Source organism: Nelumbo nucifera, chromosome 7 (genome assembly GCF_055504915.1).
Source record: "Nelumbo nucifera cultivar China Antique chromosome 7, China Antique-T2T, whole genome shotgun sequence".
NCBI lineage: Eukaryota > Viridiplantae > Streptophyta > Magnoliopsida > Proteales > Nelumbonaceae > Nelumbo > Nelumbo nucifera.
This window is the reverse complement of record NC_142655.1, coordinates 56,079,150-56,104,703: the sequence shown is the minus strand read 5'-3', so window position 1 is coordinate 56,104,703 and position 25,554 is coordinate 56,079,150. Positions and strand designations below refer to the sequence as shown.

The following is a 25,554-nucleotide window of genomic DNA, read 5'->3' as shown; positions in this document are numbered from 1 at the left end:
CCTCTAATAAGAGCAATTACCTGGCCATTCACCATCCTCAAGTCTAAGAGGTGATTCACCAAATTAGGGTTCAGCTGAACTAGTTGTGTAGTTTCAAGACAGAAAAACAAGAAAACATGTTTATATGTAACATAGTAACACTAATTACAATGGCATTCCTCCAATACATATCTTTGCAGCTATAACAAGAGAAAAATGGATTCTAAAACTAATTACCATTAGGCATTATTAAATTGAAAGACACCTACCAGAGCAAGTAAAGGGTACAACAATGTTAATTAGAATATATTGGAGGAAGAACCATGGTCATCATCAAGGATGAGTTTAACACCATTATTTTTGAGGGCATTGACAATAGCCCATACCTTTGTTTGGCTCTTGAAGCCTTTCTTCTCAATCTCTTTGTTGACATCAGCATGAATACCTCTTCCTTGACCTTGGTCCAACCCTTCCACCTTGAGTCGCATGGCCAGCACCTCCCCCACAACTGCTGCAGCCTTTGCATTGCAAGACCTTCCACATTCCAATGCACTCTTGATTGCATGCTCCACTGTTGAAGCCGTTGCTACAATGCGCCCATTATTCCTGTCCACAACGTTTGCTGTTATGTACTTCAATGATATGAACAATCGCAACACATATCTTTTTGTTACTGTCATCCTCACATTGATCCCTGGTGTCCAACCTAGCAAATTTTGAATATTAGATAAATCGCATTGCCAAATAAGAGATAAAGAGAAACAAAAAACAGAAAACAAATCTAATTTCCAAACACGAGTCTTGGTGACCACATTTATTTCCTTGGATAATAAAAGCTAGGTCATATCTAGATTTGCATATGCTGCTTCCAAGATTTGCCAAACGTAGTCTAGACACCCTGCTACAAAGAAAAGGACAAAACTAGAAGGGACCCCTTTCATTCACTTGGAATGGTCAGGTTCTTTTTGTTTCTTTAGAAAATTCAATATTTAGGTAGTAATACAGGGCCACATAAGGTATCCTTGTTGAGTAAAATCTAAACACATCCAACAAATGAATGTTTTGCAAAAAGCTTCTCTTATTGCAAGTATCTTGAGGTATGGTCGAGGCACTATTGTTCATCCCTAACCCATTACCCATGGTTGTCTATAGGCAAAAGGCATCCCCATTGAGAGAGGTAGCACACCCAAAAATAATAATAATAAACTACTCTTATTGCCACCATCCTAAGGCATGGTCTGGTATTTGTTCATAGTCTGGTAATACTAAAATAGTGATTGATGTGGAGACAGCAGTGAATAAAGTGATGAAGTTGAGTAAAACTTTAGGCTTGTTTTTTTCTCAGGGAGGAGGGAATTTGCAAAAACTTTTAAGTAATTGGAAGACAAGTTTTGAAGGCCTTCAAAGGGTAGAGAGAAAGATTAATTAGATCCTGATGAGGCCGGTTTTAATGTTAGGACTGTAGATGCTCAAGATAGACCGGGGTCATTTGGAGGTGCAAGGGATGGAGATAAAGAGGGTGGCGAGTTGAAGGCAGATTAAGGACCTGTTCGTTTCCTCTTAACTCTTATCTCTTAAGAGGAATCTTTTAACTTTAAGAGAAATTTAGTTGTTCGTTTCCTCTTATCTCTTATCTCTTAAAGTGCAATCGTACAACTTTTTGTTTCCCAGTGATACCCCCAAAAAAACAAACAAAAATTCTCATATATGGGGGTCAAAATGAATATTTGATTGTTTTCAAAATTCAGAATTCAAAACAACATTCTCTGCATTCAGAGTTTAGAGGAAAGAAAAATTCACCAATACCAATATACCTCTTAATGTAATTACTACACTTTCAGATGCCAGACTCCAGAGCAAACGAATAGGCCCTAAATCTTTGAGAAGAATGGAATTAGAAAGAATCAATGCTAACTCTAATGATCTGAATGTCCTTGAGAAGATTTCTAATGCAATAAGACGGTTCATAAGTATGAAAAATCGCCGAACTATTCAAGTATTGGAAGTTTTGGGGTTGGGCCCATTAAGACAGTGAAGAAAATAAACAAAGTTAATAAGAGAAGAAAAGAGGCACCTAGTCAAGCCTCTGGAGAAGCCGAATGTTGGATCAAAACTGTTGAGCAGTGTTAACTTGGAGGTTTGATGTTTTTGTTGTTGGCTTGAATAGGTAGTCTGTGTTCTGAGTTGGGAGGATCGAGTTTCAAACCTGTTGTGATTGTATGGTTATTTTTTGGTTCTGGTTGGGTGCTTTATTCTTTATTTTGGTTTTGGAAAGTTTTGTTAGTTGGAGTGTTTCTTTTGGTTGTGATGTTATGAGATTAAAGTTGGGTAGTGGTAGGGTAAAGGTTAGTGGGTTTGGTGGAGTGGATAAGGATCAAGGCACGGTGGAAGGGTAAACCACCAACAACAACAAATATTTTGTAAGGAAATGAGATGATTGTGGTAACTCTGTGGCCGGAACTCCTTCCCGAATGTTGTAGAAAGACGGAAGACGTTCATGTGGTACTACACACACAAGACGAATAAGCAAAACCAAGCACATATATACCCCACACAGCATCCCATACTACCAATGTGGGACAAATGGATCATAACACCCTCTACGGGATCTCCCTTCTATCCAAACCCCCCTCCCCGGGTGTTAGTTTCAGTTGTCTCCTTTTCTCTAGTTTTTTCTTTATTCTCTTTTTGGTTCCTTTGGCCCCATTTGGCATTGTTCTTGTTCCTAAAGAAATTCCTATTCCAAAACAGGAATTCTATTTCTGGTTCCTGGGGAATAACAACAATGTTTGGCAATCTGTTCCTCAGGAGCAAAATAATTTAAAAAGGAATAGCAAAGTTTCAACCCACTAGCTTCCTTCATCAGTCCTCTGTATTTCAGACAGACTGATGTACTGATGTGTGTAGTTCGAATGGCAGAGAGACACAAAATAAATTAAAAAGGAACAACAAAATCAAACGTAAAAAGAGAAGAAGCACAAGTACTGCATCTATAATCCTTTAACCATTGTTGACAAAAATTAAAAAGGAATAAATTAATGAATGTTCGGTGGAAATTTTTGCATAGAAAGAGAAGGAATGAGAGGCATCAAGCCTTCAACCATTGTTGACAAAAAACAGTGGTAGACCCATCCATCCCTTTAATTGGCATGAAAAAACAATAGAATGTTTCTGTTTTTGTTTCCAAGTTTGTAAAGAAATGGCAAAAAACAGCGGTGGATATACTCATAAACATATGAAGCCAAAATACAGTTTTAGATAGGTAAGAACAAGCAGAGTTGGTACGTTAAGCAAAGAATACAAGAACTAAACAGAGTTACCTGTGCGGCAGGAAAAATAAAACTGAAGAAACAAATGCAAGAAAACCCAAACGAATCAGTGAATCACCGATTGAAGCTGCAAGAGGAAGCTTTGTTGGGAGTTTATGACGGTAGGAAGAAGGAAGAAGAAGAGAACCCAATGTTTGATTCAATTAGAGATTTCTCGTGTTTAATTTTGTGTAATTACTAAACTGCCCCTTTCACAAAATTACAAAAACACCACCCGCCCTCCTAAAGCTTAAATACCTCATTTCCGGGGTTCACTTTCTTCTTGGTCCGAAGTTCGAACAGAAGAGGCATTCGAACAGTGTCGTCGCCTTCCTCCTTCCACTGGTAACTGGGAAATCTTTTCTTTCTCTCTCTGATTGTTCCCCGTATTCTCTCCCACCTTCGGTTCTTCTTATCCGTCTCCATCGTCTCTCTGTCTTTCCTCGGGCCTAAGCTGAGTCGTTAACAAAGAACGTCATTCATCGCCTTCGACCTCAAGACAGAGAACAGAGCAGCGGTGCTAGATTCAGATCCACTCGACCCTTTTCTCTGGCTTTCCTCTTTCAACTCTTCAGCTTTCATCAACCGAGGGCGACTAATTTGAAGACGGAGCTCATCTGAAATCTCCCCCATTGCATCGATCAGAGTCTAGGCCGAAATCCCAGCCCAGGTAGGTTATTTTCTCGCACATTCTTCTAGTCTTTTCTTTTTTTTTTTTTATTTTTGCTTTACTTATCGTATGTTATGGGATAACTGAGACCTGAGAGAGTTTTCGGAGCTAGTAATGAAGCCACCACCGAAACAGCTCCGGCAAAATCCTAGCACCAGTTTAGTTCCATCGCCTTTTTTTAAGTTTTGATTATCTTGTATATCTATTTTCAATCCACTATCAGTTTAAAGAATCGACCAATCTTTTTCGTTGTCTCCCCTTTTCTGTTATTTTTATTTTTTGTAATCGTTTTTTTTCTCCCCTGCTTCAATTGCTATTGATGACATTGACATGCAAGTGCTCTGTTTTCGTCTTTTTTAGACTAAACCCGGAGTGTGAAATGAATGTTGCTCTTTCGTCTAAATTGTTTTGTTGATCTATTGTCTGCTCTGTCTATTGTATTTAGGATAGCTATGTGATATTCTTCATTTAGGTATTTTTTGGCAAAATAAAAGGAACCACTACAAAGATCACGGGTACATTAGGAGCCCCCTTTTACAGTGATCCAAAAAACAAACATGAAAGGACGAAGGGGGGCTAGATTTGCTAATAAAAGTTTTTCTAAGCCTGGCCTGTCTTGCAAGATCATGGGCAGGCTTAATGACCAACCTATTTTCATACAACAATTTGATATCATCAAAAAAAGATAGTAGATCAAAGATGTGATTTTATAGAGCTTGAACTTCCCAGTTGATAATTTTATCGGTTCCTTTTAGCTTCAATAGATAGCCTTTAGCGTCCAATAGCAGAAAAAAGCACTTTTGTGGCCCAAACACAAAAGCTTATGGAGACCTTTTATGATTGCCCAGAGCTGAACTGATGTTGATGATCGTGCCATGCAAGGTTGTCCTTCTGCAAGGAGAAGAGGAGATCGATGTGAGAACATAAAGAGTCCAATTGAAGCACTATGTGTGATAGTGTCCCATGACCCATCCACCATAATGATTGGTTGCTCCGACTGCAGGACATCTTGCAGGTCCAAAGCATTATTTGGATAAGAAGGAGGTGAACATAGGGGCACAGATGTTTTGAAGTTATGATAGTAGTAGAAAACCTTATGTGCTGATTTCGGCCAAGCTTCTTGTGAAGGAAGAGTAGAAAGTTGGGGATTTCAGCAAGAGACAGAGGAAAGGGAAGAAAAGAGGAGAAGGTCGACTAGGATAGATTGACTTAACCCTAGCCGCCAGCCCCTCATTCTATTTATAATTAACTTAAGTATGAGATATTACAAAGATGCCCTTAGTAGGGCGGCAACTCAACCTAAGTAATTACAGCTCTTTAAAAAATAAAAACTAATGGGCCCAAGGCCCAACAACATCTTAATTTAAAAGGAAATAAACTAAACACAAGTCGGCCCACTCAACATTAGGTTGGAAAGAAGTTTTGAAGAGGAAGATGTCAAGAAGACTATTTTCAGCATGGACGGTGATAGGGCTCCAGGGTCGGATGGCTTCCCTATCCTTTTCTTCCAAAAATGTTGGGAAATTGTAAAGTCAGATCTCAGGGAGTTTTTCAGGGACTTCCATTCATCTGCCATTGTTAACAAGGGCCTTAACTCTACCTTTCTCTGCCTCATCCCTAAGAAAGGGGGAGTTTTGGAAGTTAAAGACTTTAGACCCATAAGTTTGGTTGGGAGCATATACAAAATTTTGGCGAAGGTTCTGGCCAACAGACTTAAAGAAGTCCTTGAAGATCTAATTTCCCCAAATCAGTGTGTAGAAGACAAATTGTAAACAGAATTCTTATTGCGAATGAGTGTGTAGAAGACAGAAAATCCTCTGGGATCCCGGGGGTCCTTGTGAAACTTGATCTTGAGAAGGCGTACGACAAAGTGGATTGGGACTGCATTCTTGATTGCTTAAGGCTAAGAGGTTTTGGGAGAAATTGGATCAGGTAGATTAAAGGTTGTATTGGCTCTCCATGGTTTTCAATATTGATAAATGGTGAAGCGAAAGGTTATTTCAAGGCAAGCAAGGGCCTAAGACAAGGTTGCCCTCTTTCCCCTTTACTTTTCACTTTGGTGATGGATATATTTAATTATCTCTTTGACAAGTCAATTCTTTTCAACTTGGTGAAAGGTTTTGAAGTGGGTAGGGATAAACTTCACATCTCTCACTTACAGTTCGCCGACGACATAATCCTATTCTTAGATGCCTCTATAACCAACATCACAAACACTAAATTGGTAATTGAATGTTTCGAGATTCCCACTGGTATGAGAGTTAATTTCTGCAAAAGCAGTATTGTGGCTATCAACTCAGTGGAAGTGGATCTTCTAGAAAATTTCAAATCTTTATTAGGGTGCAAAGTGAAGAATCTCCCCATTACCTACCTCTTCTTGGAGGGAATCCAAAATCCCTCAACTTTTGGAGTCCTGTGTTGGAGAAAGGCAAGAAGAAACTATTGACTTGGAAAAAGTGTTATCTCTCCAAAGGGGGTAGGCTTACTCTCTTAAAGGCCTCCTTATCAAATCTGCCGGTCTACTCTCTCTCTGTCTTCTAGATTCCTACCAAAGTCAGAAATCAGATTGAGAAGCTTCAAAGGAATTTTCTTTGAGAAGGTGGTGGAGATAAGAGAAACCATTTAGTCAGCTGGAAACAAGTATGCAGACCAAAAGAGGAAGGCAGTTTAGGTATTGGACAGCTTAAAGAGAAAAATTCCTCTCTTCTAGGCAAATGGCTCTGGAGATTTCCGAAAGAACCTAATGCTCTTTGGACTGCTGTCATCTCAAGTAAATATGGACGAAATACAAACGGGTGGGATTGCAATCTCCATTTGAACAGGATAAAGGCCATCAATCCTTGGAAAGCTATATGTTCCATTCATACTTCATCCTTTCCTTTTATAAGGTATAATGTGGGAAATGGTTCTAAAATTAAATTCTGGAAAGATCTTTGATGGGGGGAATATACCCTGGACGCCTCTTTCCCTAGGCTGTTTAACCTCACCCTTGTCCAAGAAGCCTCTATTTCTGATTGCCTCCCAAACCAGTCTGCCGAGAATTCTTTAAACCTCCACCTCAGAAGACCCCTAAGGGACTCGGAGATTTCTGATTTAATAGCTTTAATCCAAACCCTCAAAGATGCCTATATATCCCCCTCTCATTCTGACACCCGAATATGGACCCTTCACCCAAATGGCGAATTCTCTTCTAAGTCTATGTTCAGGGCTTTGACTGCTGAAGATCAGCATCCCTCTTTTCCTTACAAGAAAATTCGGTGCAGCCACATCCCCTCAAGAATTTGCTTCTTTGTATGGGAAGCCTGTCTCCAGAAAGTGAATACTTGTGATCTCCTTCAGAAAAAGCTTTTGGGAAGATGCTCCATTTCTCCTCATGCTTGTATTTTATGTCTCAGCGAGGGTGAATCTCCAAATCACATCCTTCTTCATTGCAGCTTCACTCAAAGAATATGGTCCCATTTCTTGAATATGGCAGGGTACAGCTGGGATTTTCCAAAACACATTATGGACAACTTGAATCAATGGCAAGGAATAGGGCTTAGCAAAAGGGGTAAAAGTCTTTTGGCAATCAATGCCTCATGCAGTAATGTAGGGCGTTTGGGATGAAAGAAACACCCGTATCTTTGACAATAAAAGCAGAACCTTGGAGGAGTTAATCTCAGATATTACCCATCTTCGCATCCTTTGGTCAGTGAATTCAGATCTATTTAAAGGACTTTCAGTCAATGATATTATCAGAAATATTCACCCCTTTCTGTTTCTGCCTCATCCTCAGCAAACTCCCTTGAGGCATCCCGTTTCCATCAGTGAAGGTGTGATAACCCTTAATTTTGACGGTTGTGCCTTAGGTAATCTGGGTTTTGCAGGTATTGGTGGTACAGTAAGGGATGAAAGGGGCAATATTTGCTGGGCTTTTAGTGGCCCAATCGGTTGGGCCGACTCCACAAAGGCTGAAGTGATGGCTGCTTCACCGGAATCAGGATAATTAAGAATTTGGGTATTCAGAATTTGATCATTGCAGGTGATTCAGCAAATACAATAAAATGGTTAAGAGACAAAAAAGGGGGCCCTTGGAGATTTTATCACTATCTGACTGAAGCTTGGGATTCTTTGGATGGATTGAATGTTAACTTAGTTTGGATTCCTAGGGAATACAATCATACTGCAGATGGCCTAGCTAAATTTGGTGTATATTTGGAGCATCTGTATAGTGACAAGCTTCCTCCTTTGTAACTTTGTAACTTGCAGGGTCCCCCCCCCTATTCTCAATAAATCTTGGTTATATTTTCTCAAAAAAAAACACCCACAAACAATTCTCATCACACTAGACTTAACTCCACCTGTAGTCTTGTACACGATGCCATAACACCCACAAACAATTCTGATTTACTTTTCCAGCAATTTCCATGTATAAATTTATCCATACCCACAAATAAAACCACCAACCAGAACATTAGGTTGCCCAGAAACACCGAAACCACCAGTAGCAACTCATAAAAAATCACAAAAAACTTCTTCACAGCATTAATCAATCACACGAGCATGCATGGAACTTAGTTATCTTATCACAACACACCATCCAAGCACTTTGTTCACTAGAGAATTTAAGAAACAAATCAACTAACCTGAAACATCCTCAACAATCCCTCTTCAAATCATTAAAATGAGGGAGTTCAAGGAATCACCGACAACTCACCAAACATAGCAACTTGAGGCATGAAAGCCTCCTTAGAGGGTGACCAGTCCTTTTAGGTCTCTTTTTCTTCCTCTGAAGACTAAAGAGATTTATCTATAGAGAGAGAATTGTACGACATCTGGAACAACCCCTAGAGAGATTTATCTAGGGGTTGAGGCAATGAGGAACTTGCAGGCAATCACTGAGGTTATTAATGAAGTTCCTGGTATTAAATAAAAGCTAGGGCTAAGTCTAGTTTCAGGAATCAATCTTGGAAGAGAGTTATGGTTGAATAATGCTACATGTTCTGGGTGTGAATGTGACATCTTGATCTGTCTAGGTCCTCACAATTTTAGAATCATGTTGTTAAGAGATTTTCTGGGAAAGCTAATGGAACTGAAGAATAATTACCCTAAAAACATCTACCTTTTTTACCAGGTTACTTCAAAGACTTAAATAAACAAAAATTAGGAGATTATGTGTTTAAGAAGGATGGTCTAGGTTTGGAAAGGATGAGTTATAAGAACACATATCTTCTAGAGAAATAAATTTGGACATTCAATTCAACCCATGCATAACATGGGTCATTTCTAGTTTGTCTTTTATTTATAAGTGTCTAGGATGTACTTTATCCGCTGCCCCCTATACAAGGAAGCACGGATTGATGGGACTGCTTGATGATCGAGTCCCATGATTTCTAGTTCCCCCCATTCTCTTCTCTTTTTTTTTTTTTTTCTCTTCTCTGCTCCCCTCCTTTCTATTCTTATCTCCTTTTTTTCTACTGTTTATTAATTTATTCAAGACCAGCAAAAAAGCATGTGACTGATAATATGTGGTTGCATGGAGTTTGCGGGCCATAACATAGCCATATAATTCTCTTGTAACCACTTAGCATGTGAAACATCTAAATTTTCTAGTTCAACAACAGCACTTCCAGTAACATATCTCAATCTTTCTTGTCCTCCTACGTAGATCTGAGTAGACCATGCCCCTCTAAATAATTTGTTCCATTGAAAAGGGATCACTCTAGATCCAAGATTCTGATTTGAATCAGTTCCAAGGGGATTTATTGATTCAAAATTCAATTTCAAACATGCCTTCAGACAAATAGGGGTCTCCTTTATCAGTTCTCTTCACTAGTAGTCAAGGCTACACCAATCTCCTAGGGTTCCATCAACCCTAATGCAGAGATAGAAAAGGAGAAATATAGGTCACTCCTACCAGCAACTCCAGAATTTTTAACAATTCCTGTCGATCTCTAAAGGGGATCAAAATACATTAAAAAACCTTGAGTGCCAATCCCAATATTTTTTTGGGACCAGAAGTCGCCTGAGAGAAAAAAAGAAACAAAAAGACGCCACCATCCACCCAATCCTAAATATCTCAAAACCCCCACCAAACAAAAGATGGCTATCAAAAACCAATCTCCCCACCTATGCCCCAACATAACAAAACCCAGAAAATAAGCATATCCTATAATCCAATTTAACAACAACAAAACTCTTCAGAACCCAACCATCTCTCACAAAAGGGAAAAAACAAAGCATCCCAGTAATTATCTCCCAACCAAAGTCCTGAAAAGTGCAGAAACAAAATAGATCTGTCAACTTCTTCGTTTGGCCCTTCCTGTATTTCATCACTTTTTTATTTGGTTCAATCCCAAATAACCCTTCTTTTAATCTAGCAAATACATTTGACACCAGAACAAGTGGATACTTTTTCTTATTTTTGAACCTTCTTACTCTGAGATTATCCTTCCTGAGCTCCAACAAATCCCTAGTCTCCCCGTTAATACTTTCCAATTTGAAAACATATTCTTCTCAAAATACTGATCTGCTTCCACGGTTTCACCCTCGTAATTGCTGGCTCTTGCATTTCCAACAGATGTCTGTCCAATCCTAAAGTTTCCAGGTCTTGCACTATTTTCTTCACAGCCCACATCAATCTCCCTCGTAGGTAATGAATATCTTCCTTCCAGTTCCCCAAACATCTTTCTAGTATAACCCTCTCCACCAAAAACCAATTTTCCCAGAGCTTTGCTCACTTCTACTTGTGTATTTACGACCTTCTCCAAATCATCTAACTTCTTAATTTGTGGGTTCCATCTATCATATTTAAGTCCTTAACCTGCCAACCCTGCCTTCTTTTTTCTCTCTACCCCCCCCCCCCCCCCCTTCTCCCCTTCTTTGTCAATATCTCCCCCATTCTTGACAATCCCACCAGTCTTCTTATTCATATCAAAAGCCTTCCCAGTCTCTGCTCTGATTTCTGCTGTATCTACCCCATCCTAACTCTCCTCCCCTGCAGCACCCATGCTTTCCTTTTCACTTCCTGACTTCCAGCAGAAATATCCTTCTCTCTCCTCTCTCTTTCTTCTTCTCCACCCAAGCCTTCTTTGTCTTTGCCATTATGAACATCTCTCTCCACCACTGTCACCTCCTTCCCTAGTCCCTTCCCCTTTTCTTTCTGGAGGAAATTAGGATTAGGGGTTTGTTATCCTTAAAAGGGGATAAATCTCCTATAATTCTCTAGTTTACTTGATTTTTGGCATAAATCTCCAAGAACCAATTCTGGGCTGTAGATTTTCAGCAAGAAACTCTCCGATAATTCCTATGTTCCAGATTCTGCTCCCATTCCAAGTCCAGCAGCTTGTGTAGCCAACCAAGGTGGTGGGTCTAATAAAGTTATGGAGAAGGAATTGTTGGACTGTGAGGAGGTGGTGGAAGGAAGGCATAAGAATGAGAAAGTATGGGAAATTATTGAAAAAATTCTTAGTGAAGTTGAACAAAATATGATGTTGAGAAAGGAGTTAGAGGAAAAAACAGGGGAGGGATCAGCTGTGAGGGGAGGAGAGGAGGGGAGGAATGGAGGCGAAGATTTAGAAAGAACAGTGGAGGGATCTAATAGAGAAGACCTGATAGCAGATTTTGTGGGGAAGCTAGGATGCAGAATGGAAGATTTAAATGGATTGAAGAGTGGCTTACAGAAGAAGAAGAAGAAGGAAATCAAAATAAAGAAAAGAAAACTGAGTGAAGTGTAGAACTTGAAAAGAGATGTGGAAGGTGATAAGAGTTTCGGGGTAAAAGGAGACATAAGGAAAGGGGGGAAGTAGTGGTGGGGTGCAGTAGGGAGATAAGGAAGAAGTGACTATGAAGAGACTTAGTTGGAATGTGAGGGGCATAGGAAGTGCGAGGAAAAGAGCTACGATCAAAGAGGTAATAAAGAGGTATGACCCAGACATTGTTTTAATGCAGGAATCCAAGAGAATGGTGTTTAATAATAGATGGGCAAGGAGTGTTTGAAGAGCCAGGGGAATTAGCTAGATGCCTGCTTCTTCTTGGGGCTCTTCAGGGGGGATGGTGAGAATGTGGAAGAGGGATGCAGTTGAAGGCTTGGAGGAACTGATTGGAAAATACTCAGTCTCACTAAAGTTCAAGCAACAAGTGGATGGCTTTGTGTGGGTGCTCACAAATGTTTATGAACCAAATGACTACAGAGAGAGAAAGGATTTGTGGGAGGAGTTGGTTGATATCAGAGGGCTACGGGGTGGTCCTTGGTGTGTGGGTGGGGACTTTAATGTGATTAGATTCACGGAGGAAACCAATAATAATAATCGAAAGGTGACAACTAGTATGAGGAATTTTAATCGGCTTGTGGATGCATTTGAACTTAAAGAGATACCTTTGGCCCACAAAACATTCACTTGGTCAAATCTCCAATCGAATCCCATTTGCTCCAAGTTGGATAGGTTTTTGTTCTCTTTGGATTGGGAAGAACATTGGGGGAACTTAGACTCTAGATCTCTTCCTCGATTGACCTCTGACCATTGGCCTATAGTGATTTGCAAGGAGCAAGGGAGAAGTGGAGGACCTCCCCATTTAGGTTTGAAAATATGTGGTTATCCCATCCTGGTTTCATGAAAGAGTAAGGGAGTGGTGGAATGAGTGTAATCCAAGGGTGGAATGGGAAGGGATGAGGTTCCATAAAAAATTACAATTCCTAAAAGCAAAAATCATGGAATGGAATCAGTTGGAGTTTGGAAGGCTTGAAGAAAGAAAGAGAGTTTTGATGGACCAACTTGAGAGCTTAGATTTGAAAGAAGAAAGGGGAGCTTTTGGAGAGGCAGAGAGAGAACTAAGAAGAGATTTGAGAAGACAATTAGAGGAATGCCTACACAAGGAGGAAATAAGCTGGAGGCAAAAATCTAGATGTAAATAGTTGCAAGAGGGAGATAGAAACACAAGGTTCTTTCATTCTTTGGCTAATGGGAGGAGGAGGAATTTTATCTCCAAATTGGAGGTGGATGGTGTTGAGTTAACATAACAAGATGAGATTTGTTGGGGCCTTTGTAGGACATTTTAAATCCATACTAAGAAGGCATGTGAGTAGGGGGTGTGGTTAGAAGGTTTGGACTGGCCAGATGTAGGGGTTGAAAACAGGAGAAGGTTGGAAAGAAGTTTTGAGATGGAAGAAATTAAGGAGGTTGTATTCTCTATGGATAGAACTAAAGCTCCAAGTCCAGATGGTTTCACAATGGCCTTCTACCAAGACTGCTAGGATACATTGAAAGGTGATCTGTTGATGGTGTTTGAGGAATTTCATAGGAGAGGAGTGGTTAACCCGGGTGTGAATTCTGCTTTTTTAGCTTTGGTTCCGAAAAAGAAAGATGCATCCCATCCGAAGGACTTCAAGCCAATCAGTTTGGTAAATAGCTTGTACAAGATCCTTGCAAAGGTTCTATCACTGAGATTGAAGGAAGTATTGCCAGATATCATTACACCAAATCAATGAGCCTTTGTAAGCGGAAGACAAATTACAGATCAGATCCTAATTGCGAACGAGAGTGTTGAAAATGTTAGGAAGGATGGAAAGAAGGGAGTGGTATGTAAGTTGGATCTGGAAAAGGCTTATGATTTGGTAGATTGGGATTTCTTGAGGAGAATTATGACTAAACTTGGATTTGGGGCTAGATGGTGCAAATGGATTATGGGATGTGTTCGGAATTGTCATTACTCTATACTGGTGAATGGGACAGTGGTAGATTTTTTTCCAGCTACTAGGGGTATAAGACAAGGGGACCCCCTATTTCCCTTCTTGTTCACACTGATTGCTGATGTCCTGGGGAGATTGATTGATATAGCAGACTCTAGGGGTCTCATTAGAGGATGGAGAGTCGGAAGGGAGGAAACCCCCCTCACCCATCTACAGTTTGCAAATGACACAATTTTGTTCTATGAAGGAGGAAACTTGGAATACATGAGGAACATGAAATTGGTGATATTACTTTTTGAACAAATGTCAAGATTGAAGGTGAACTTTGAGAAAAGTTGTATAGTGGGTGTGAATTTGAAGGAGGGAGAAATTAAGGAGAGTGTAAAAGTGCTAGGGTGTGAGGTTTCAGGATGGCCATTAACTACTTGGGGATGTCATTGGGTGACAATCCAAAGAAGGAGAGTTTCTGGAATCTGGTGGTGGAAAAATTTGAAAAGAGACTTGTTTCTTGGAAAAAGAATTACCTTTCTCTTGGTGGTAGGATGACACTGATTAAGGATACCCTAGCAAATTTACTCATTTATTTCCTTTTAGTGTTCAAAATCCCAGTAAAGGTTGCTAACAGACTGGAAAAGATGATGAGAGACTTCATTTGGGAGCCGGGAAAGGAGAAGAAGGGCCGTAGGGTAAGCTGGAAGGTGGTGACCAGGAGTAAAAACAGTGGTGGGTTAGGGCTGGGGAACATTAGAGAAAGAAATTTGGCTCTTTTGGGGAAATGGTTGTGGAGATTCCCACTAGAAAAGGAGAAATTATAGGCTAAAATAGTGGCAAGCATACATGGGTTGGAGCTAAATGGATGGGATGTTGGACTCCGGGCTAGGACCACAAGTGCTTCACCTTGGAAAGCCATTCATGATCTAATACCAGTTTTCTCCCCTCTTATCAAGTAACTCTATAAAATTCTAGGAACAAACTTGGGTGGGGAGTGCCCCTCTAAAGAACCAATTTCCTTCTTTGTATGCCCTATCTGTTTTTAAAAATGAGACAGTTTCCTCTTTCATCACCCCTTCCTCTTCCATTTCTGGTTTTGGTTGGAATTTGGGTCTGAGAAGGGCTGTGAGAGATTCAGACCTTGACAGTGTTTCGAGTCTCCTCCAACTTCTTGATAATGTGTTCTTAGATCGAGCTAAGGAAGACTCTAGAATTTGGACCCCCACCCCTACTGGCTCCTTCTCCTATGCCTCCTTCTTTAAAGTGTTAAGCCAGTCCACCAATCCTATAACCACCCCCTTCCCTGTTAATGAGGTTTGGTGCAGACCAATTCCTCCTAGGGTTGGTAGTTTTTGTTGGGAAGCATTTCTGGAAAGAATCAACATTGGTGATCTGCTCCAAAAGAAGAGACTCAATTCTTGTTTGTCCCCTCATTGGTGTGTTCTTTGTAAGGCTGATGGGGAGACTGGTTTCCATCTACTGGTGTCTTGCCAATTTACAAAATCTATTTGGGAGTGGACCTTATCTCTGTTTGGGTGTACTTGGAATCCTCCATCAAATATGCAAAGTCTTTTTGCTCATTTTTTCAGGTGGCATATGAAAAGGGGAAGGACTATGTGGAGAGGATTGAGGGCAGCAGTCTACTGCTCTTTATGGGAAGAGAGAAACTCCAGAATCTTCTCTGAAGAAGAAAGAAGTGTTGAAGATCTGAGGGCCCTAATCCATATAAGGGTTATATAGTGGATGAAATCCTTAGAGCTATTCACAGACTACACAGTGGATGACATGTTGAGGAATTGGGGTGAGATTGCTAGCTATACGCAGACTAAAGCAGTAATGAGTGTGTCTTGGACTCCCCCACCTGCGGGCTTCATAAAACTAAACTTTGATGGAAGTAGCAAAGGGAACCTTGGACAATCAGAGATTGCGGGTGCTTTTAGGGATGAGAAAGGGGTTGTTTCTGCCATGTTCTCAGGCCCCATTGGAGTGGGTGACTCCCTTAGAGGTGAGATCCATGCAGTTTTGGAAGGAGTCCAAAAAGCTAGGGAGATGAATCTTAGAAAACTCATAATTGAAGGGGACTCGGAGGTGGTGGTAGGGTGGCTAAAGAAAGACGATAGTGGTTTATGGAGATATAGCAATATGAGAAGGAAATTCATATGGCTGGTTTGAGAAATGGAAGTTAAAATCAATTGGGTTAAAAGACCAGTTAATTCTTTTGCTGATGGATTAGCTAAACAAGGGGTGGACAAGGAGTCAATGTTCTGGGCATAGTTGTAATTTAAATCTGGTTTTTTTCTTTTTTCCCTTTTTTTCCTTTTCTCTTTCTCTCTCGTTCCTTTCTTGGGGCTTAAGCTGAAGTTGGAAGATAAGAAAGTTTGTCTTCCTCTTTCAGCTGAGAAAGAAAGAGAAGAGAGATAGAAGAGAATGGGAGAAGCCAAAAAATTAGGTCTAGCCACCCCTTTCATTAGATTATATACTCACAAATAAAAGAGGGTGCAAAGACAAGTATGCCCTTAGTAAGTCGGCTACTTGTAAGAACTAAATAAGCACTCTTAACTTAAAAATAAACTAATGGGCCTAAGGCCCAATAACTCCCTAACTATGTTATGTAAATAAAAACAAGTAATACCAACCCAAAACTCAACACTCCCCCTCAAGTTGGGAATAAATGTCACACATTCCCAACTTGCGTAGATCATGTTCTAGCTTATTTCTTGTGACACCTTTTATAAGAACATCAGCAAGCTGCAAGTCAAATGCAACATATGGTAAGCAAACTTCTCTGGATGTCACCCTTTCCCTTATAAAGTATCTATCCACTTCTATATGCTTTGTCCTATCATCTTGAACTGGATTGTCACAATATGGCATCATAGGTTCTTCGGCCTCAACTCCAATCTCCCTTAACAAGGAACGGATCCAAAGGAGCTCTAAAACACCATGTGCCATAGCTCTATATTCAACAAGAGTGCAAACCCCTAATGTAGATCTCCTGTCATCTAGACACTTTGCCCAATCAACATCTATATAAGCTTCTAATTTCAACTGTCCATGATCAACAAACAATATGCCTCTACCTAGGTGTCCCTTCAAATAGGAAAGTATCCTATCAATAACCTCCCAATGCTGAACTCGTGGGCCATGCATGTATTGACTCACCACACTCATTGCATAAGAGATGTCTAGTCGTGTCATACATAAGTATGGTAACCGCCCCACTAACCTCTGATACCTTCCAACATCCTTCACTAGTTCACCTTCTGAAGCATTTATCCTGTGGTTCTAATCAATAGGTGTATCAACTACCTTTGCCCCAAGTTTTCTTGCCTCCTGTAGTAGATCTAGAACATACTTCATCTGTGATATAATGATCCCATGCTTGGACCTTGCCACCTCAATGCCCAAAAAGTACTTTAGCTCCCCAAGATCCTTAATCTCAAACTCTTTGTAAAGATTCTTCTTCAAGGTATCAATTTCGCTTAGATCATTTCCTATGACTACAATGTCATCCACATACACTATCAAGACTGACACCAATGACCCCCTCCTTTTCACAAAAAGAATGTGATTAGATTGAGTCTGAGTATAGCCAAATACAACCAATGCACTTCTAAACTTGTCAAACCAAGCTCTAGGTGATTGCTTCAAACCATATAGAGACTTCTTCAACCCGCATATCTTTCCTTTTTTTTGCATCATTGTAGAAGCTAACTGGAAGATCCAAATACACCTCCTCTTGCAAGTCCCCATTGAGAAAAGCATTCTTCACATTAAGTTGGAAGAGCGGCCAAGAGTATGTAGTTGCTAGTGATAGAAGAATGCGGACTGAACTCATCTTTTCAACTGGTGCAAAAGTTTCCAAGTAATCTATGCCATAAGTCTAAGTGTACCCTTTTGCAACCAGCCTTGCCTTGTACCTTTCTATACTCCCATCAGCCTTGTACTTCACTACGCAAACCCATCTGCATCCAACTGTCTCCTTGCCATTAGGTAAATCCACAATCTCCCACAACTAGTTTTTAATCAATGCTTTCATTTCCTCCTGCATTGTTGTCTTCCACTCAGGTTTGGAGAGAGTCTCACTAACACTTCTGGGTGTAGACACGGAGTCAAGGGATGAAAAGAAGGCTCGATAGAAAGGAGATAATCCACTGTAGGAAAGATAGTGTGAGATGCAATGAGCAGTACACTTCCTCTTCCCTTTTCTGAGTGCAATTAGGAGATCAAGGTCATTTGCAATGGTGTTAGGAGCAGGGGTAGTAGTATCAATAGGAACTAAACCATCAGAGGAAACAAGAGGCATACATGGGTTTGTGTCAGTCGAACCTGGAATCTTTGATGAGCCGACAGGGAGTGATGTGGGTTCCTCTGTTGTGGAATCAATCTCCTAGTGTTGTCGTAGGCATTGTCGTGTAAAACATTGAGAGACAGGACACAATGGAGGTGGAAAAGTGGGTGAGATAAGTAGGTCATACACTAGAGTTGACAAAGGAGCTGGAACAAGAAGTGGTATAGATTGCTCACTTCTCCAAAACACTCCCCTTGAGAGGAACCCCCCAAGAAAAAAGGTGTGGACTCAAAAAAGGTGACATCCATAGTAACATACCGACTCTCGGAGACTAGATCATAACAACAATACCCCTTCTGATTTCTTGCATACCCAAGGAAGACACACTTCTTCGCCTTAGGATCTAACTTTGAGCGGTGAGGACCAAGAACATAGACAGAGCATACACATCCAAACGCCCTTAGAGGAATATGGAACGTCTACCCCTCAGGAAAAAGAAGGTTGAACGAAGTGCTACATCCAAGGAAACAAGAAGGCACCCAATTAATCAAGAAAGCAGTTGTAAGAACTACACCCCAAAAACGAACTGGAACAGTAAAGCTCAACATCATGCTTCTTGCTACTTCCACAATGTTTGTTCTTCCTCTCTACTACACCATTTTGTTGTGGAGTGTATGTACAACTGTTCTAATGGACTACACCATGCTCCATTAGGTATGAGGCCAGGTTTTTTTTCAAAGTATTCCTTGGCATAATTTGATTTAAACACTTTCACTCGTACCCCAAACTGCATCAACACCATCTGATGGAATTGTTGAACCAAAGATGGTACCTCATTAAATATATCCAAGAGTATCGAGAATAATCATCCACAAACAGAAGAAAATACTGATAGTCACCCATAGAGGAAACATGGTATGGCCCCCACACATCAGTATGAACAATGTCAAAAACATCTTTTATTACTTGCTTTAAAGGAATGTCTACAATGCTTTCCAAGTTGACAACCCTTACACTCCAAGTTGGACCAACTGACTGACTCAAACAATTTGGGAAACAAAAAACACAAAGAAGAAAAAGACAAATGCCCTAACTGATTACGCCAAAGCATAATCTAACCCACTGACTTTGACTCAATGCTCCTGCTGACATGGTGACTCTGATGATTGGGAAGCACATCAAGAAGATAAATTCCATTCACCTCACAACCACTCCCAATTGTCCTCTTTGATTCTAGATCCTGCAAAACACAATAAACCAGGAGAAAACTCAACAGTTCAAATTCTTTATCAAGCTACTAACATATATAATATTAGTGCTCAATCTAGGAACATGAATGATAGAAGGTAAGGTAATGGTACCGGTTATCCTGACAGACCCTTCCCTAACAATGGGAACATGTGATCCATCTGCTGTGGAAACTCTTATCTCTGCCAGAGCAGAGGTGGTCTGAGAAGAAAATGGTGGAAATGTTGGTCATATGTTTCGAGGCTCTTGAGTCTATAATCCAGGGAGGTCCTCCCTTACCTGTAGTGGATACATAAGTTGTAGTGGCATGTGAACTACCTGTATATGCAAACGAAGTAGAATGGCTACCTCCTGATCCACATGCACCTTACTGTTCTCCTAATAATGAGTTAGAACTGGTTGTACCCTCTAATTTAGAAACTATCCATATCTCTCCAATTCGGCCCTCACTGCAGTTGTTGCAACAGACTCTAGAGAAGTTGTAGTAGGTGGTCCCGATAAATCACAAACCACTGCCATATTCACATTTCCCTTCTTGTTTCTAAGTCGGCTCGGTACAAGGTGTGGGTAAAGCTTCCAGCAGGTATCTCTAGTGTGTTTAGGTTTCTTACAGTAGTCACAGATCATATCCTTTTTGTCCTCCTTTCTCAGTTCATTTCCACCCTTGTCCCCACTCGATTTAGGCTTCACTGTGCTAACCATAGCTGACTGCTCAAGGTTTGAGTTCTTCATCATCACATTCCTCCTACTCTCCTCTTCAGACACAAAGGCATATGCCTGAGAGAAAGTTGCACTGTATCGAGAAAGAATATGTTGCCGTACAATGTCATACTTAGGATTAAGTCCAGCTAGAAACTCAAAAACCTTATTCTTCTCTACCAACTTCTGATAAGTTGTTACTTTCCCAAACCACAGTCTCTAGATGGTCTATTTCCTGCCATAAGGTTTTGAGGGTTGAAAAATAAATAGCAATAGACTTTCTCCCTACCTAGTAGCAATCACCTCGTTTTTCAATTGGTAGGCTCTAGCAACATTCCCATTCTGTGAATAGGTTTCTGCTACTCCATCCCAAATCTCATTAGTTGTATTAGCCCATGAAAATTATTACTTATATGGGGTAACATGGAATTGCATAGCCAAGTCATCACTATGTAGTTCTCCTATACCCACCGGGAGTGGTTAGTTTCAAGTTTCTTTTCCTCACCGGTGACATACCCCAATTTCCCACGAGCACCAATGGCCATCTTTGCAGATTGTGACAATTCTAAATAATTTGTACCATCCCCCGAAGAGGTCTCCAGTACCTCCTCCCTTAGATCCCATTTCACCTGCAAATTTGTTTTCAACTCCACAGCCCTCCATAACTCCTACAATAGATTAAGAAATCAATTTGAGATGAAAAGAAAGGTAATTATCTCCTTTAGAAACCTCAAACACCTTCCTGGTACCTTAGAAGCCCCTCCCTCCAAAGATCCCCTTTTCCGTGGGAGCGGGAGAAGAGAAAGAAGAGGTTGACGCTCCCTCCAAAGACATCCAAAAAGGTTGGGACTTGAACCGCCCCCTTCAAAAAACCTCAAGGAACCCTAGAAAACTAGAGTGCCACTTCCTAGGTCAAAATTGAAGAGTCCTACTAAATCAGGGCTCTTCCCCTTTCTCCAGTTCTTCCTAATTTTGGTGTTAAACCCTAGACCAGTTACAAGGAATTGCAAATCCACCAAAAAAAAATCCAAAAACTAGGCTTACCTAAAGTCTTCAATCAGCCCTTTACCTCATCATGCAGTCGGCCAATTTAGGGTTGCATGATGGAACAGCTCAAAAAATCTTTAAACTTGCTCCGGTACCAAGTAGAAAAGTTTGGATGACCTGTTTTGATATAAAAACTGTAAAAGAAAAAAGAGAAAGAGAAGAGAAGGTTTCAGCTAAGAAAGAAAGAGAAGAGAGATAGAATAGAATGGGAGAAGCCAAAAAATTAAGTCCGGCCATCCCTTTCATTAGATTATATACTCACAAATAAAAGAGGGTACAAAGACAAGTATGCCCTTAGTAAGTCGGCTACTTGTAAGAACTAAATAAACACTCTTAACTTAAAAATAAACTGATGGGACTAAGGCCCAAAAACTCCCCAACTATGTTATATAAATAAAAACAAGTAATATCAGCCCCAAACTCGACACAAACCAGGCAATTTAATATAAGAATAGTGAAATATGGTATTACAGAGACAAAAAACAGCAAGAAATAGTGTTGGGGCAAGATTAGAACAAGAGAAAAAGAAAGAAGGGAAGAGAAGAGAAGAGAAGAGAGAAGGAGAGAACCACCGAACTATATTTGAGAGAGATTAGAACGACTTAATCTCCTCATAACAGTCGGCCCACCTTTATCTTAGCATTAAATAAATGAAAATTACAAGTATAGCTTTAATATAAAAAAGATAGTGGACTGCAATGTCCTTATTCTAAACACATAATTACTTAATTACCCTCCTGCCCAAGTACACCCAATATAACACTCTTTCAACATGATCAGCCCCTTAAATCCCCATACAAACTGCCAATCCTAGTAGTGTATGGGCCTTGTACGTGGAGAGAAGGCAAAACTTGCTCTAGGACCAAGATATCTTGTATGCAGTTTAAATAATCAATAACAAACAATAATTTAAGTAGAGAAAAATGCAGAAAAAAAATGGAGGAAGAAGAAAAACAGGGGAAGAAAAGAAAAGAAAACAGTTAGAGAACTTCTTGGATGCGTGCTATATATTATGTGCTGTATCAACATAAGAACGGATGGAAATACCCCAGTTAGAGAACTTCTTGGATGCGTGCTATATATTATGTGCTGTATCAACATAAGAATGGATGGAAATACCCGTCTGCAGGCTAGATAATAACTTCTCATGTAAATGACATAAATATCCTCCTTTAAACACTACAATCCTCAATAAGATTAGAGACCTAATCTGTAGCTTCAAGAGTGAACATCTAGTTCAGATGGATTCCAAGATATGCCAGTTATGTGGCTGATGGAATGATTAGGGAGGGGTACTCTATATTGGGGATCCGCCCTCCCTTTAAATGAGATATTTTCTTTCATTAACTTTCACTATCATTCTAATTGTAGTCTAGTTTGGTCTCACATGAAATCTTCCTTTCTGAGCATTCTTCAAATGTGGTAAGACAAGTATACCTTCTTTCTTCTTTAATCTCTTTAGCAAAAACTTCTAGTCAAGGGGCCATTACCTAATGCTGCTTCCAGCTTTCTGGGGTCTTGGGAGTTGGGAGGGGTGGACTAGATACAGGGACCTAACTTTGGGCACATTCTCACACTTGTCAGCCCAAAATTTTACCTACTGCAGCAAGCAATGGCCCCTTTAATGAAAAATTTTAATCAATGAACCAAAAATAGAATAAAAGGTTAACAACCAAAGAGAGGAGAATGGCAGAAGCAAGGTGAGGAAGGGAAAGGAGGACAAAGTCATTGGAGTTAGAAGAACAACAAAAGTTGTCACATATTGTTATTGGTCACCCTCCCCCCAGCTAAACAGGGGCAGCAGTCTGTCTATGACCATGGCTTATCGAATCAAATGTCAACATCGTCATCATCATCCAAGATTTATCCTAACTATATGGCGTTGTCCCTATTACAAATGTGTAGCAGCATTAGCAATTTGTCCCTATTACATAAATTGAATCTTCCATTATCCTCCGGTTAACTCGAATGTTGAAAAAAATCCATTGGATATTCTTTTCTAAATATTTATGGAACATTTGAGTCCGATCTGTTTACTATTACACATTTGGTTTCATGTTTCTTAATAGCATGGTCATTGCCTTTTTTTTATTGGTAAGCATTTTCATTGTTTTTCCTTCTTTTTTTTTCTTGTTGTATTTTAATTAATAGATTTGCAAATTCCATTAAACAATGTAGAAATTCCATTTCAAGAAAATTTTAAAAAGTTTCTTTCTTTTGGCACAGAGGATCTAATAATCCAAGTAGTCTGGCTGAATGTAATATCATAACTGCAAGCTTGGATATCTTATTAACAATGGGGCTTCATGTCTTATGCTTCAAAGTTCAAACTCCAGAGTTCAATTATGGATTGCAGGTCAAAAATTGTTCTTAGGGTATGGTTACTGGAAGTGAAGACTGAAGAGATATTTTTAGGCAGCCATTGGAAGGATGCAACAGGATTGTAATGGCCCCTGGATCCTATGCCCTTTTATCAGAGAAGCTAGACCTTTAGTTCCTGGAGTGAAGATCTCTTTTATATGGATGTCAATATTGTAGATATGTAGAGTAACAGTATTATTACCTACCTAATGTATATGGTTTTCACTTTGTGCCAGCTCAAAATTCTTTTCGGGAATGAAGTTAAAAACTTTGTTTTTATTTGTGTAATAGATTATTTGGTTGCTCTATAAGAATCACTTTCACCTTCTATGAGATAAATTTTTACTTCAATTCACTCTGTTATGAGCTTTCACCTTAAAGTTTACAAAACAACTTCACAACACCTTATTTTCTCTATTAACCTTAGTTTCTTAGCTTTGTTTGATGGTTTGGAATATAATAATAATTTAAAAGAGTATACCTATGCTTCTTTTGTCTTTCATAATATATATATATATATATATATATATACATTATTTATTTTTTGCACAATTCACAATGTTTATGCATGTCTATAATCTTTGCAATTTTTGACATGTTTCTTATATTTGGATGACCGATATTTCCACTGACACCAACATTTTAAACCTTGTCTAGTACCTATTTACTTTGGTGTTCCTTTGGCAGTTAACTACAAATCTAAGGTGATGAGGGACATAGCGATTAACGATTCAGAAGAAATTTAATTAGGTGGAAGAAAGGAGCTACTTTCCAGAGGGTGTAAGCTTATTCTTATCAAGATTGTTTGAAGTTCTCATCTAAGGTGCATTTTCTGGGGGCAAGCATCTAAGGTGAAAGGTTAATGATTAAGAGGTCGATCCCCTAATGCAGCAAGGCCAGCCATGTTGTATGGAGCAGAGTGCTTGGCAGTCAAGAAACATGTCCAAAAAATGAGTGTGGCAGAAATGTGAATGCTGAGATGGAAGAGTGGAAAGCTAGAAAGGATATGGTTAGAAATGATGTCATTAAAAGAAACTAGTAGCAGCTTCAATAGGTGATAAAATGAGAAAGTAAACTAAGATGGTTTGGTCACATGACCTTTGACAGCACCCGTAAGAAGAAGTAATGTGTTGCAGGTCGAAGGGGTTAGAAGACATAGGGGTAGACCAAAAGGGACATGGGATAAGTTTTGGACGATGATGATGATAATGATTAATGTAACTTCAAGCATCTGCCTTATTCTTTTATTACTTTAAAATGGAGTAGCATGTCCCATTTAGATAAAAAACAGTAGCTAAATATCCACCATAGAACTTCAAAAGAGGGCGCTACATAAAAATGAAAAGAAAAAAGAAACATTTGACTAGGGGACAATACATCAAGAATGTTATTAAAACAACAAGGATTCGAAGAGCCCCACGTCTCAGAATTAAGACAAAAGACTACTATAGGAAGTCATTTTATTAACATTGTTAATACATCACCAAGATTACTTTTCCAATATGAGATAATTTGAAAATTGGAACTTGAAATTTCTTTCCCCAAATATTCACAGGTGTAAATCACATATCTTGCAGGGATCCCCAATCAGGTTGACAAGGTAACATAGATGGATACAAGTGTCAGCAAGTTGTAGCTTCAAATATTAAGCTGATCCAAGTTTTAAACATGAAAGCCCAAAAACTGAAGAGACGAGCATGCACCTATATGCTTATATTCTTGACAGCCATGTTAAGGTTTCAAAGACTTACCTCCATGGTCCTTCTTCAATGGCGAGTACGCCCAGTTTCCGGAACAATCCACCCTGCACCGAACCGGGTTAACTCGAACTGCGCCCGGTGCTGTCACTGTAGTTGCGTCTGAGAGCAGGATTGAAGATATTTTGGCTCGATTGAAGCCGGGAAAAGGAGGAGCGTGTGCTATAGACGAGGAAGAAGAATATGATGACGACGATGAAGAGAAAAGGCGTTTACAGAGGGAGAGAGCGGACTGGGAGTGGTGCTTGGAAATGAAAGCTCGAGCAGCGGCCATGGATGCTATCAATTGGGTTTGAACTTTGAAGCAGAGTTGTATATGCTTCAGGGGGGATTCAGGAGTTGGAGACGAACACTACGACAACAATAAAGAATAAATAATTAGCTTGACAAATAAACTCCCTCGTCTGCGTCACTTTCCTCGAGACTCGAGAGTACAATTTTGTTAAGCCCCTTCAAAAGTTTGATCCAGTGTTCCGAGTTCCAACCTTTTAGACATCAGAGCGTGAAGCGAACAAAATCCAACTGTGGAATGTTCC

General features: G+C 39.8%; 1 protein-coding gene across 1 annotated transcript; it reads right to left on the bottom strand.

Moving 5' to 3' along the window:
* Nucleotides 1-83: 83 nt before the first annotated feature.
* LOC104599686 (Ribosomal L18p/L5e family protein) lies at nucleotides 84-25,554 on the bottom strand. The gene is made up of 2 exons (XM_088891923.1): nucleotides 25,013-25,554; nucleotides 84-685 (listed from the first exon to the last, which is right to left on the bottom strand). Exons 1-2 carry the CDS (start codon nucleotides 25,290-25,292, stop codon nucleotides 279-281), a joined length of 687 nt encoding a protein of 228 aa, XP_088748049.1. The 5' UTR covers nucleotides 25,293-25,554; the 3' UTR covers nucleotides 84-278.

What these genes read in the sequence shown, in the direction of transcription:
- LOC104599686 (XM_088891923.1), bottom strand. Translation starts at nt 25,292, where the DNA reads ATGGCCGCTGCTCGAGCTTTCATTTCCAAGCACCACTCCCAGTCCGCT. An exon ending in ATTGAAGAAGGACCATGGAG is followed by an intron (nt 686 to 25,012) that starts GTAAGTCTTTGA and finishes AAAATTTGCTAG; the next exon opens with GTTGGACACCAGGGATCAAT.